General features: G+C 32.8%; 1 protein-coding gene across 1 annotated transcript; it reads left to right on the forward strand.

Annotated features, from left to right (window-relative positions):
- The first annotated feature begins 3,560 nt into the window (after positions 1-3,560).
- LOC132750331 (uncharacterized) lies at positions 3,561-12,285 on the forward strand. Its single transcript, XM_060740293.1, has 4 exons — positions 3,561-3,693; positions 10,574-10,671; positions 11,609-11,759; positions 12,212-12,285. Exons 1-4 carry the CDS (start codon positions 3,561-3,563, stop codon positions 12,283-12,285), a joined length of 456 nt encoding a protein of 151 aa, XP_060596276.1.
- Positions 12,286-13,315: the final 1,030 nt, after the last annotated feature.

The following is a 13,315-nucleotide window of genomic DNA, read 5'->3' on the forward strand; positions in this document are numbered from 1 at the left end:
ACTTTGTTAAGTCATGGTGGTTGTAATATACTCCGGCTCTAAGCCGATATTCTTGGATAATCTAACTAATAATAAAAACACCATTTAAGGTCACGCCATTTATTATCCAACCATTTATCTCCAAATTAAAGAGTATTAAAGAACGACAACTATTGTACTTAAGTTTTACATACAAGACCGCAAGAGTTAACTTTCTTGATTACTTAATACACTACATTCCTCCCCTTATTAAATATGAAACCCTTAATTGTTTTTCAAGCATAACACATATAAATCTGTTACTATTAATTACAAAAGTTTGCCCGAGTTGGAATGCAAAACCTTATTCATTTATAACATAACACAAAATTCTTTAACATATAAACTTTTAAAACAAAATTCTAAACCTTTGTAATGTAAATACTTTTACAAATACAGTTAATAATACAATGTACCTCATTGTTAAAAAAACCCAAAGTTTAACTTTATGTATATGAACTTTCAGTTATTTCTTATCCATTACAAAGTCTTCATATCTCTTAGGCAATGTTTTTACTCTTAATGGTCTTGTCATCATCTTTGTAGGTGTTACACTTTTAGTTTTTATCGGAATTGCTTCCCTTGCTATAGACACATTTGGATTACTGTGAATTGAATCTTCTCCATTCTCTATCTCATTTTCAACTAAATTTTCTACACTCTCATTAATAAACTTTTCATTTCTCAAATCAACATTTCTCTGAACAGAATTTTCAAGCACATTTCTATTTTCTGATTGAACATATTCATTTTGCGACACATTTTCATCTATATTAGCACTACAACTTTCATTGATTTTTTTCACATGTGATACATTTCTTGAATATATAGCTCCATCCTTGGATTCTATCATGACACTATTCCCTTGCCTTTTGGTCACTAACATTGGCTTTGGATTGAATACTGTAGATAACTTATTTTGTTTCCTTTGTTTCACTAATACACTATCTCCTTCTTTGATATCACTCTCCTTAGCTTGTCTTTGTCTGTCCGCATATATTTTCCATTTTCCTTTATTTCGCTGTCTCGATCCCTTACTTCTTGATCATAATTCATAAATGAAAAATCTGAAATATCTGGAATTTTTGTTCTTATATTTCTCCAAAACAACATGTAGGCTGGCGAGACACCAGTTGTTCTATGTGGAGTTGATCTATACATCATCAAGTAAGTCTGTAGATCCTCTTGCCAATCTCGATTCTCTGCATGTGATATTCTTATACGTTTCATTATTGATTTATTCTGGAATTCGACTTCCCCATTTGCTTGCGGCCATAACGGTGTTGTGTTCCTATGTTCTATATTATGTGTTTCTAGATATTCATGTAGCTCTTTACTGTTGAAATTCTGAGCATTATTTGTTTGTATTTAAATTGGCAGTCCATGTACCGCCAAACTTTTAAAACACTTAATAATCTTGTCAGATGTTATTGTCTTAAGAATAAATATTTCAACCTAAAGCAAAATTTCATTTCGAAGTGCATTAGGAACAACGATTCTCGTACCGCGTAATATCAATTTTCCAAGAGCAGATAATTCATGTTTAATAGGTAAATAGTTCTTATTAGTGACTTCAAATCATCTACTTGTTTTCAGTATTTGTTGAATTTCATTTAGTTCAGGATCTTTTGCTGATTCTTCCTCAATCTTTCTTGCAGTCATAGCAATAGGTATGTCTTCAGACGTAACAAATCTTACATATGCCTCTGTTTGCAAAAAAACCATGATTATCTTCTGATATCGCTTTTTCCGGAATCAATTGTGACAATGAGTCAGCAATATTTCCTTTACCCGGTATATATTTTACTGTGTATGTAAATGCTTGTAATCTTAATACCCATCTTTCTATTCTAGCACATGGTTTGGACCTCCTTGAAAACAAGAACTCCATGTACCGACAAACTTTTAAAACACTTAATATTCTTGTCAGATGTTAACTTTCTTGAATACTTAATACACTACAATGGTGTTCCCGTCGTTTCTGTTGCAGTCAGAAACCTTGATTATGGTTTCACTGTTTCACTGTATTACAACAAGTTAATGTCTGTCTACAGCGATACACTGAAGTTTGAACAGTTGATTTTTAAACCTGTGCTGTGGTATAAACGTTATCTACGTGTAAATGTCAATTTTTTTTAGACATTTACATCAACTTAGGGAAGGTACACATGGAGTGGGTAGCGTTTACTTCATATGAGAAGAGAATGTGTTGTTTTGAAGGGAGTTTTGTTGATTTGTTGAATTTGGTTGAATGTAATTATGGTGATCTTAAATTGACCAGGGTTCATTGGTTATAATTAGTTGTTTTGGTTCTTGTATCTTATTTGGTTGTTGATTATATCCGTTTTGTAAAATATAATTGGTTGATATTAATTGAGTTGTATGCTATGATTTTATCTTGTCAAGATTATATTAGTTGATGCTATGTTTTTGAAGACACATGTTAATATTGGATACTTTAGTTAAAGTTGTTTTCTGATGCTGATTAGAATTGGTGAAGTTAATTAATTTGGTTGAATATTTGTGGTTTATACTGTTACCTAGAGTTGTAAAAATATTCATTTAGTGTTCTTCATTTTCGTGGCGATTTTAATATTTTGTTTGACCATAACTTAATTAGAGCTTGCTCCCGCCATGTGTCTTATATTATTCCTAATGAGAGACGTATACTTGAAAAGATATTAAGTGGTTGATTATTGATATATGTTTGTTTTGGGTGTGGATAAATATCAGAGTATTTTTTGGGGTGTAGATAATAATCAGAGTTTGTATTATGTATTGATGGATTTGAGATAGATAAAGATAAAAACTATCTGAAAAAAATAGTATTAATTAACAATTACATGCTTGTTTTCCAACTCAGAGTATTTCAATTTTAAGTCAGGCGGTGCTGCCCAGCATCTTGTTAATTGGTTCTTCGTTTTTTACTAAATCTTTTCTTAGATTGAATAACATCAAGGAGGTCATTTTCCTGACAATCATAACATTTTGAGTTCAAAGTGTATTTGTATGTTTTTTTTGTTTTTTTTTTTTTTTTTTTTTTTTGCTGATTTTCTTCTATAAGTGGCATTACCTTTGTTATTTTTGAATGGATTGTCTTTTAAACTTGAACAAAATAATTATTTAGGATATAAAATAAAGATAACCAGACTGATCATGACCTTCAATTAAAAAATGACATTTACATTTAAGCTATTACAAGGTCAATACCATCGATAAATGATTTCGTATTCGCATTTTCTTCGTACTTTTTTTTCAAATTCCGACTCAATGTATGTAAAACATTTCTTTTGAGATGCTGCCGTTTTTTAATTATTTTGTGGACTAGTTCTTCCATTGTTAGCTTGCCGACCGGGTATTTGTCTCCCTAGAGTATACAAGCTGGTTGACATGCCAAAAATCCCCATGGAATTTTACCCTTTCACAGCTTGGTTTCTCATAGTAACTTTCTTCACGTTAAGGTCCTATTTCTTCCTCCCCTCCGTTTTTTTGTGAGATGTATCCGATATCCCTGAACATGTGACGGATATCTTATCCATGGTATGGCTTTCTCAGATAGTTTTTGCTCTGGTTTGTTACCATGGGATGGAATGAGACCAGTCGTTTCCGCTTTCAGGAAGTTGATGGGTAATACTAAATTACAAGCAGTAGCGATTGTAATACATCGTTCAAAAGGTATTTTTCAGTAACGTCCATAAAATCGTCACGGATTTTACAGCAGTAACGTCGGATGATATCTACATCAGTTCTACAATTGAGTTCCTCCTCCAAATCAAAACTATGACTTTTGTGTCTTTCAAACCATTTCATAAACTGTCTGGATTTGTCTGCCTAAATGTCATCTTGATTTTAGTATTCTTTATCAGGAAGGGCGTCCAAAACAGCACCCTGTTTTTTCGGGACATCGAGTTTTGCCAAAGTCATTTGCAAAAAATTGATGCTTCATTTTGATGTACATCGTGGTACTATTATGCAAATCACTTTTGCCCCGTTTAGTACATTGTTAGGTTTGACCCATTGACCATATAAAAAAATGTAGAAAAGGATACGAGTCATACCATTGGAAATTATTGCAAATAACAATTGCGTTGTTATTCTCTACTTCAAACAATGAGATACAGAATACGTTTAGAGTATTTTTACCAACTAAGATGGATGTGCTCTCTTTGATTGCAGTTTTCACAGTCATGTTTCCTGACCCATGCATACTGACCCATGCACACTGTGCATACTTTTAACCGCCTCCGTGGTCGAGGGGTTAAGAGTCGATGACTTCTAATCCAGTGGGATCTGGCGTGGGATCGATCCCCGGGAGATGCTTTGGTAGTTAAGCGCGTAGGAAGGTAGTCTAGTACTGGTGTAACTCTCCAGGAACGATGGTTAGGAAACTACCCGCCTATATGACTGAAATTATGTTGGAAAAAGGCGTAAAATGAAACAAACAAACAAGCAAACAAACATACTTTTAGAACACATAGGTTTGGTCTATGTTCATAAACAACACAACCCGATTTTAATCGATTCTGACATCTTCGAAAGATATCTGGTTTGATTTAATTTCATATTCTAGAAAGTCATCCTGTGTACATTTAAAATCAAGGTAAGAAAATGTCTTTGCATTTTCAATATTGTCTACAAGTTTTCCTAAATTGATGTTGGTTCTTTCTGTAAGTCAAGTCGTTCTGGTGTCATGTAGCACCAAGTGCAACTGCGTCACAAAAGTTCTTCATGTGTTATTGTGGATTTGTCTGCATACGTGTATCTTCATTTGTTATGAAGATCAAAGCATTCCTGACAACGAAATAATCTGTGGCATGTTTCACATTCAATCCAAGCATCATTTACAACTGGATGAATTTTCCGGCATGCATGACATGCGTTGTTACAATTGTGATTTTCTTTACATGTGCATCCTTTTTGGCATAACGAATTATTTTTTTTATTGGAAGGCGGCAATGCTTGTTGTAACATCAAAGTGTTCGTCATGATAGTAGAGGTGAAGCTTGTTCTCTTATTCAGGACCTTGAAAGACAATGCCTTAAAAATGATCTTTCGACATCACGTTTATTAAGTAACCCGGTAACACTGTTTGAAACAACTTAATTTTAGCTTATCTGCATCTTTGAAGAAGCACTTGAGTATCATTATGAATCTTTTTGGTTAACTGTGTTTGAATGTCACACCCCATGCGAATGCTTTTCCATTATTCATGTTTATCTAGCCTTTGTAGTTATAATTGCTCTAGCACAGCACAACTCGTCACCATTTTGAATGCGTGTTATGCATCTTCGGCCAAGAACTTCTGTGTATCGACGTATCTGCAACGCTTGCCAAAACCTCCTTCAGGGATGTCAACAATAATTACTTCAATAATCATACACTCATCAAAGTCATTTTTGAAAAAAGACAGGCGAGACAACATAAAACTAGGCGAGAGTAAGATGACGCGAGGCGAGACTAAGAAAACGCCATGCGAGACTAAACAATTGACAGAAAAAGACTCAGAAAATCCAATTTTAACTCAAATTTACTTAAGAACCTCTCTGTTACCTCACTCAAAGAGAAATGATACAGTTCTGTACCGATCAGTTTAATATAGACAATAATCAAACTACTTGGCTTGTTGAAGTTTGTGCAGACAATGTCGTAGAATTTTATTTTATTCATGAACCATGACAAAACATTAATTTACTTCATTTTGATTTTGACATTGTGCAGTCTTTACAATTTGATGAGTAAGCAAAGAAAAAAAACATATTAAACAGATATTTCGTCAGTAGATCATGGAGCGCCGGGAGTGCATTTGCGAGCGCCGAGAGCTCAGTTTTTGAGCGTCGGGAGCACATTTGGGAGCACCGGGAGCGCAAGGAGCTCATTTCTGAGCTTCGGGGCGCATTTGGGAGCACCAGGACGCCTTTGGGAGTGTAAGGAGCTCATATGGGAGCATCCCACCCATACTCAGGAAGGGCCATGAGGAGCGCCCATGCCGGATATGTCATCACCAGAGCCAGAAATTGCACAAATAGAAGCAAAAGACACTATGGTCCTGATCCGTCCCTTAACGATGATGATAATTTGGCCTACAGGTACAAATGTTTAATATTAATTCAACTTTTTCTTGCATATCAGACAGGATTATCTACCGTTTTCACCGGTGCTAGAAAACTCTGTCTTACACCCCCCATGTAAGACAAGTCTCGTGTTTTAAATGACGTCATTGACGCGCGCCTTTTATGAATGAATCGCGTTCTTATGATGACGTCATTTTTCCGTTATGAATGAAGTTGTATGTTCATACGCTACTATAAGAAAAAAGTGCGTAATGAGAACATCAGTTTTCATAATTTCTGTTCCGAAAATAATTGACATGTATTATGCAAGAAAAAGAATCAAACACCGGCTGTTGGTACAGACGGGAGTATCTAGCTCTCGGGTAACTGTTTAGCGGAAACTCGGCAGAGCCTCGTTACCGCTGTAAACAGTCACCCTCGAGCTAGATATTCCGGTCTGTACCGGCAGCCGGTGTAAGATTCTTATAGTCTTCAATATGCATTTATAGGCTTTTACATGTGAAAGCGTATTTGAAATTCTGTCCATTTCTAAAGCACAGTTACATGATCTGTTCCACTTATAAAGTTGTATTTCATATTTCAGCTTGTGGAAAAACAACCTCTATGAAAAACTACGGAAAGAATTATGATTAAAAAATCAGCTCAGAATTCAAAGGATTGTGTGGTTTTATCGACGATGGCAACATTTGTATGACGTCATAAGAAGAACAGTTACTCCCATAGTGGAATTTGTTCAAGATTTACCCACATAACTTGATGAAGAGGACTTCTTTGATCCGCGGGTCAATGACTTGCTCAATAACTTGCTCATACTGGACGATCTGTTTTCGGAATCTGGGAAAAACAAAAGCTTGACAGACTTATTCACTGAGGGATAACATCACAGAACTCACAACTCAGAATTATATTTATTTTGAAAAATTGACAAACAACAATCATTTGTTAATTTGATTTCAAACCGTTCACTTCGGAGAAAACCAAGAAGGATATGTTGAAAGAAAAACGGAAGACATAATGGATAAAGTTGCTTGTAACAATTGTGGGCTCCTGTTTGAATTAACCCGCGATGTCCAAACAAAAGGCACATAAAGCATGGATGGTGTCGCGACAAAAACTATGAGCCTCTGGCGAAAAAGGCAAATGTAGACCAAACAGATGACGAAATCAAAGACGTAGAAGAAAAAAAAGCTTTTATCCATCTTTGGAATCCTGTTATAGCACAGTTCTAGGACAAATACAACACTCTATGCGATCAATATATTGAAGACTTACAAAAGGAATGAATTTTGCTGGAACCAAGGTTTCAAGTACATTATTGTTGGTGATAGACACCTTATCCAAGTATGTTTTGTTGCGACCATTCAAACAGAAAACTGGACAAGATGTTACTGATACACTCAAAGGCATCATGGTTGAATCTTGCCGGATACCTCCCCTTTTAATTACAATTACAGTACGAGTATATAACAATTCTTGATGACAGCGAGGAAAGTTATCACAAAAAGTTTCACAGAACGATTGTAATGAGACCCATTTAAGTAAAGGAAACAAACCAAGGGGAAGTTCGGTTATTCACGTTCTGTACACAAAACAAAAACAAAGGTAAAATGAACATTAAAATGAGATTTTCAAATTTAAGATTGGTGATTATGTACGGATCATTCATCATTTTCACACTGCATTTAATAGGGCGTATAATGAGACCTGCACTGGAGAACTGTTTAGAATTTCACAAACGATATCATAGAGGGGGTTTACCAATCTACTGTTTTTAAGATTTGCAAAACGAAAAAATCAAAGGAAAATTTTATGAGAGCGAGCTCCAGAAAATAAACTATAATCCTGATTAAACATTCAGAATAGATATAAGTTAAGTTTTAAAAATTAAAGGCGAAGGAAAAACAAGCAGTATCTTGTAAAATGAAAGTCCTTTTTTATCCAAAAACGTTTAATTCATGGATAGATGCCCGCGACATGCAGTAAGATTGCGTCTTATATGTTAAATAGTATTTATCAAGTTACTTATATATATTTTTATATTTTGTATTAATATAAATAGTATGGATATGTGTAATAAACACGAAAATATCTTATATTGATTTGTTCTTTTCGTTTGTTACAAGTTAGAGCTCCGATTGATATGCACTGAATCGTAGGCGTAGTCGCATGCCACAAATGCACCTGTACACCACGTTAACGGCTTCACACTCATAACTTTTAATTTAAACCAGCAATCTGTCAGTTTTACTATCACAACATAGTGTATCGTTTGAAGTTTATTTGTACTTTGTCGTCTGCTTTAAGATCTTGACGTGACGCTACCCGCCAAAAAATTATAAAATATTGAGGGAAAAAATAAAAGAAGGTATATGGTATCAAAAAATAATTTTTATTTGTTGATCATGATTACTTATAAAATGTTGTCGTAAAACGTGTCTTAACATTTTATCAGCGAAGACCTTTGTCTTTAAATATATCTAGGTTTCTCCATAAAATGATACTAATTTTAGTTTGGAAAACCCTCGATCCGTCACAAAACTCCCTAGAAACTACTAGATCTTTTCCAAACTTTACCAGAATGATCAGTACCAATTATAATTGTGCATATCGTCGGCATTTTTCGGTTCAATGATTTTGTGTCAGTGTTTTTTATTTTTAAAGTTTGTCCGGTCTATTTCTCCTATACCACTGAAGTTATTTCTATGAATCTTTAAAATATTTATTTGTTGTTCAAGTATTTGCACATATAACACGGGTTTTTCGGTGGAATGATTTTTTGCTGAGTTATGGCTGTTAAATAAAAAAAGGTTTTTTCTTGTGTGTTGCTAGCTACACGAAACCTTGTCCAAACTACTCCTGAGTAACTAATAGTGCAATGTTATCCAAACTGTTTAGGAATGATTAGTACCAAGACTAGTGGTTCACATCATCGGCATTTTATTGTTCAATAATTTGTGTCAGAGTTATGACCCTTTAATATCTTTTTTTTAGTTTTCAAGGTTTTTCGTGGCTACTTTTCTTATACTACTAATGCAGTTTCATGGAAACTTTACAGGATTGATTGGTAGCTCAGGTTCTTTGGCATATATCACGGGTTTTTTGATTGAATGATTTTTGGCTGAGTTATGTCTCTTTAATGAAAAGTGTTAAGAAAGACTGTCCGAAATACTCCTCTTATACCACTAATGCAATTTTATAGAAACTTTACAGGATTGATTAGTAGCTCAAGTGTTTGCACATATAACAGAGGTTTTTCACATATAAGATTTTTGGCAGAGTTATGGCACTTAAATAAAAAATTTCTTTTTCCGTGATTTTTGGACTGCCCTTCAGGAACTTGTGCATTTTCATCAAAACAGGTATAATCAATACTATGTTTAGTTGAGCATGTCATTAACATTTTTTTTATTTTATGATACTTGTTAGAGAAATGTCCTTTAAATATTTTTAATTATTAAGATTTTCCCGTACTACTTTCCCTTAATATACTACTTTTGCAATTTAATTGAAACTTTACATGATTTAATGGTCGCTTAAGAACTTGCACATATTATACAGGTTTTCAGGCGATTGAAGGAATTTCAGACGATTTATGGGACTTGAATAAAAAATATGTTATGTCCTGTTAATGATTTTTGGATCCCCTGATACACAATAGCTGTAATATGCAATTGGCTATCATAAGGAAACACACGTCATCACTGATGATCCTTGTTAACTTCTTTTGAAAGAGCAAACATAGTTTTTAAATTTTCAAATAATTGTTCCAGAACGTATAAAGATAATTTTTACCTGAAGAATGAAGAGCCGCCTAATATGAACTAAACCGTTATAAAAGTAGCAAATGTACACAAAGCTAAATCACTATAATTTATTGCCAAAAAAAAAAAAAGAAAAAAAAATGGTCCATATAATTTGCCACTTAAGCATTTTTTTTGAAAAACCAAAAAAGTGCATTAGAAATATAAAAAAATAAAGGCTTTTGAAAAAACAAACAAATAAAGAATGCCTGTGGCAAATAGGGCCGCCTTTAATTAAGTTTTTTTTTGTGTATCCATGCTTATAAAAAAATATGGATACAGATAATGAAAAACATATAAAAATGAATGAAGTCATAAGTAAAACAACAGCAGTAAATGCAGAAAGAAAGAAAAGCTAAATATGATTAAGGTAAATATCCAATAAGTCACTGTCTTGAAATTATGACAGAACATTCAATTTGAAACGAAAACCTTTTGTAATATGAAAATGGTGCATTTTTAATGTAGGAGCTTTGTAATATTTTGAGTATGAAAGTACTAAAATGTCATGTAATGACAACTTTATAACAAAAATATGATTATAAGAAAACAAAACAAGAAATAATACTTAGAATATTCATGAACAGTTTCTAGTTTATTTATCCAGGACAAGTTTCTTACATAGGTCACCAATAAACATTATATACTGTTATGAATTATTAACTTTGTTATTCATTTATCTAGGAACTCCTAAAGAACCTTTCATATTGCTTGTAAAAGGTCTTACTGGAGAAACTCTGACTCTGAGCGTGAAAAGTGACGCATCTATACTTGACCTAAAGGTACTTAATTTCATTTATTTTATCATTTGTTGGTTTTGATTATGATACATTAACTTGTAACCGGATGAAAGTATTAGCGACCAGTATAGAGCCATGCCAGTTCGTATTTCTGTGCGGTCCGACCATCTTCAAAACTTTTGGTTACTCAGTTTTGTGCTTAGATTCTTAAATACCTTAATATTTGAATAAATTGTTCAAAATTTAAACAATTTCAGCAGGTCAAGATTTATATGTTTGAAACCTTATATAAATTATGATTTTCCTATGATGTCTAACTAGTCTAAATCAGGTTTCAAATTGATTGAACATCCATGAAATCTGTTTTATTCAGCAATGTTGAACTTTATTGATATATTCTGTGGTTTTACATTGAAACCATGTCAAATAACGATAGGAGTGACTGCTAGTGGTTAAAATATTCACCTCTAAACCAAAGGATTGTTGGTTTAAATCCTGCTGGATAACAACCATATTTCTTATGACACAATTAACATACTTAGTTATAGGAAAATCTGAAACGAAAATCAAAGTGATCAAAATATACAACTGGCTTTATTTCTAAACAAATACTCTATATGCATGAATATTTGGTTTGAATTAAGCGTAAATATTATCTATATAATGTTGAACGAAAAAAAGGCTTCTTTAGGGTTTCTTATTTTCTCTATTTTGACAAAAATCGACCTTAGATAAAATATAAATTTTAAACGAAAGTACAAAGGACTGTTCCGATTCATATCATGGTCAGGCAATACACAAAGTAGTGGTTTAAGGTTGAATTATTCTCCTTTTTGATGAGAGAAATGACATTTGTTAGATTTCTAACATAAAGTTGGTCTCAACACAAAAAATCAAGAATTAAACAATGGTTTAGCTTTGTTATCAAAGAGATAAAAGTCAATCTGTTTAAACACCATTCATTTGTTGTACATTTAAGGTTTTGTTACAAGACGAAACTGGTATCCCTCCAGATCGACAGAGATTAATATTTGCTGGAAAAGTGATAGAAGACAAACATACATTAAAGGATTATAACATTCAAACAGAGTGTACGGTGCATATGGTATTGAGATTACGGGGTGGTGACGGTAAGTCTCTTTTATTTCTTGAATAATGAGTATAGGGGGAGGGGTGTTTGTTACACCTTGATGTGGATAAAAGGGGAGGTCAGAAATTTACACCATTATTCATTGTAAACAAATTGATTACAACTAATAATTATTTTGGAAACAAAAATAATTATTATTATTGAAAAATGTTTTACCAATTGATTGTTGGTGTAAAACTTGGGGGAGCATTGGCCTCGTGGTTAAGATGTCAACGCAGAGATCATAGGTTCGAGCCCTACTCGGGTCACGACCATGTTTCTTCATATGACACCAGTACTGGTTGTTTCCAGAAAGAGGACTCGAAAGTGATTAATATAAGTTGCAAGAACTTGTTTCGCAATCGAGCTAAATAACAGATGTTTAAACCAAAACTAAGGCATGTGGTATAATCTTCACATTACATAAATTAAATGGTTTTGTTTAATATTCAGAGAAAAAAACGATGACTTCAAGAACATTATTATTGAAGAAGATATCCCTCAATCAAAACACAATTTTAGAATAAAACTTAATATACATTTTGAGTCAACTCTTTAAGTCATTTGTCTTGTTATATGTCCTCTTTTAATGGTCAAACTAATGACAACAATATTAGAATGATCATACTATATGTTAATCATGCAAACATGTCCTTTTTAACACCCCAGCTTGAACTTCTGTATATGTTCTATATACATGTATTTCTGTAAAAAGTCTATATAGTACATGAATATTTTGTTTCAATTAAGCGTATATATATATGTTGACAGATTATATATATCTATATATATATATATATATATATATATATATATATATATATATATATATATATATATATATATATATATATATATATATATATATATATGTTGACAGATTATATATCTATATCTAATGCGTTCCAGAATAAAAAAGGAAATTCCAGATGTCCTTTTTCCGGGGGGCGACCTACAGACACTTTTTCAGCAACAAATTTACATGCAGAGAGAGATAGAGAGAGTGTATGTTGACATAGAGGAACAATTCCCCTATCTTTTAAACCTCCGACGAAACGCATTGCACCTGTTCGTTCTGTGGATAATATTCCACTATTTTCTATATGGATTTATTTTCTAAGGATAATGTTGGAATCGTTGCTCGGAGTTATTTGATGAATTGTCATAGAGCAAAATATTTCCCTTACTTTTAAACAGTAAACATTAATGCCTTATTAATAAATTGAAGACGACCAATACTTTTTTAAAATATGAAATAGGAGGGTTAAAAATATCTGATAATTTTTCGGTACATGCTTACATACTTTTATTTGAAAATATATAGTAGAGAAAAAAAATCATACAATAATAATTCACATAAAATAGATAAAATAATAATGGGCTATATAAAATATGATGACATTTATCTATTAAAAGGAACTCCACTGAGGTTTATAAGCTTAAAACATAACATTTTAATTTTTCACATAGATAAACATGAGCAATTTAAACAGAAATATTGATAACATATAACTAAGAAATACACCAGAAATACACTGAAAGTCATATGTTTGTGCT

This window comes from Ruditapes philippinarum, unplaced genomic scaffold (assembly GCF_026571515.1).
Source record: "Ruditapes philippinarum isolate M1 unplaced genomic scaffold, ASM2657151v2 ctg3389_1_1_1_1, whole genome shotgun sequence".
Taxonomy (NCBI): domain Eukaryota; kingdom Metazoa; phylum Mollusca; class Bivalvia; order Venerida; family Veneridae; genus Ruditapes; species Ruditapes philippinarum.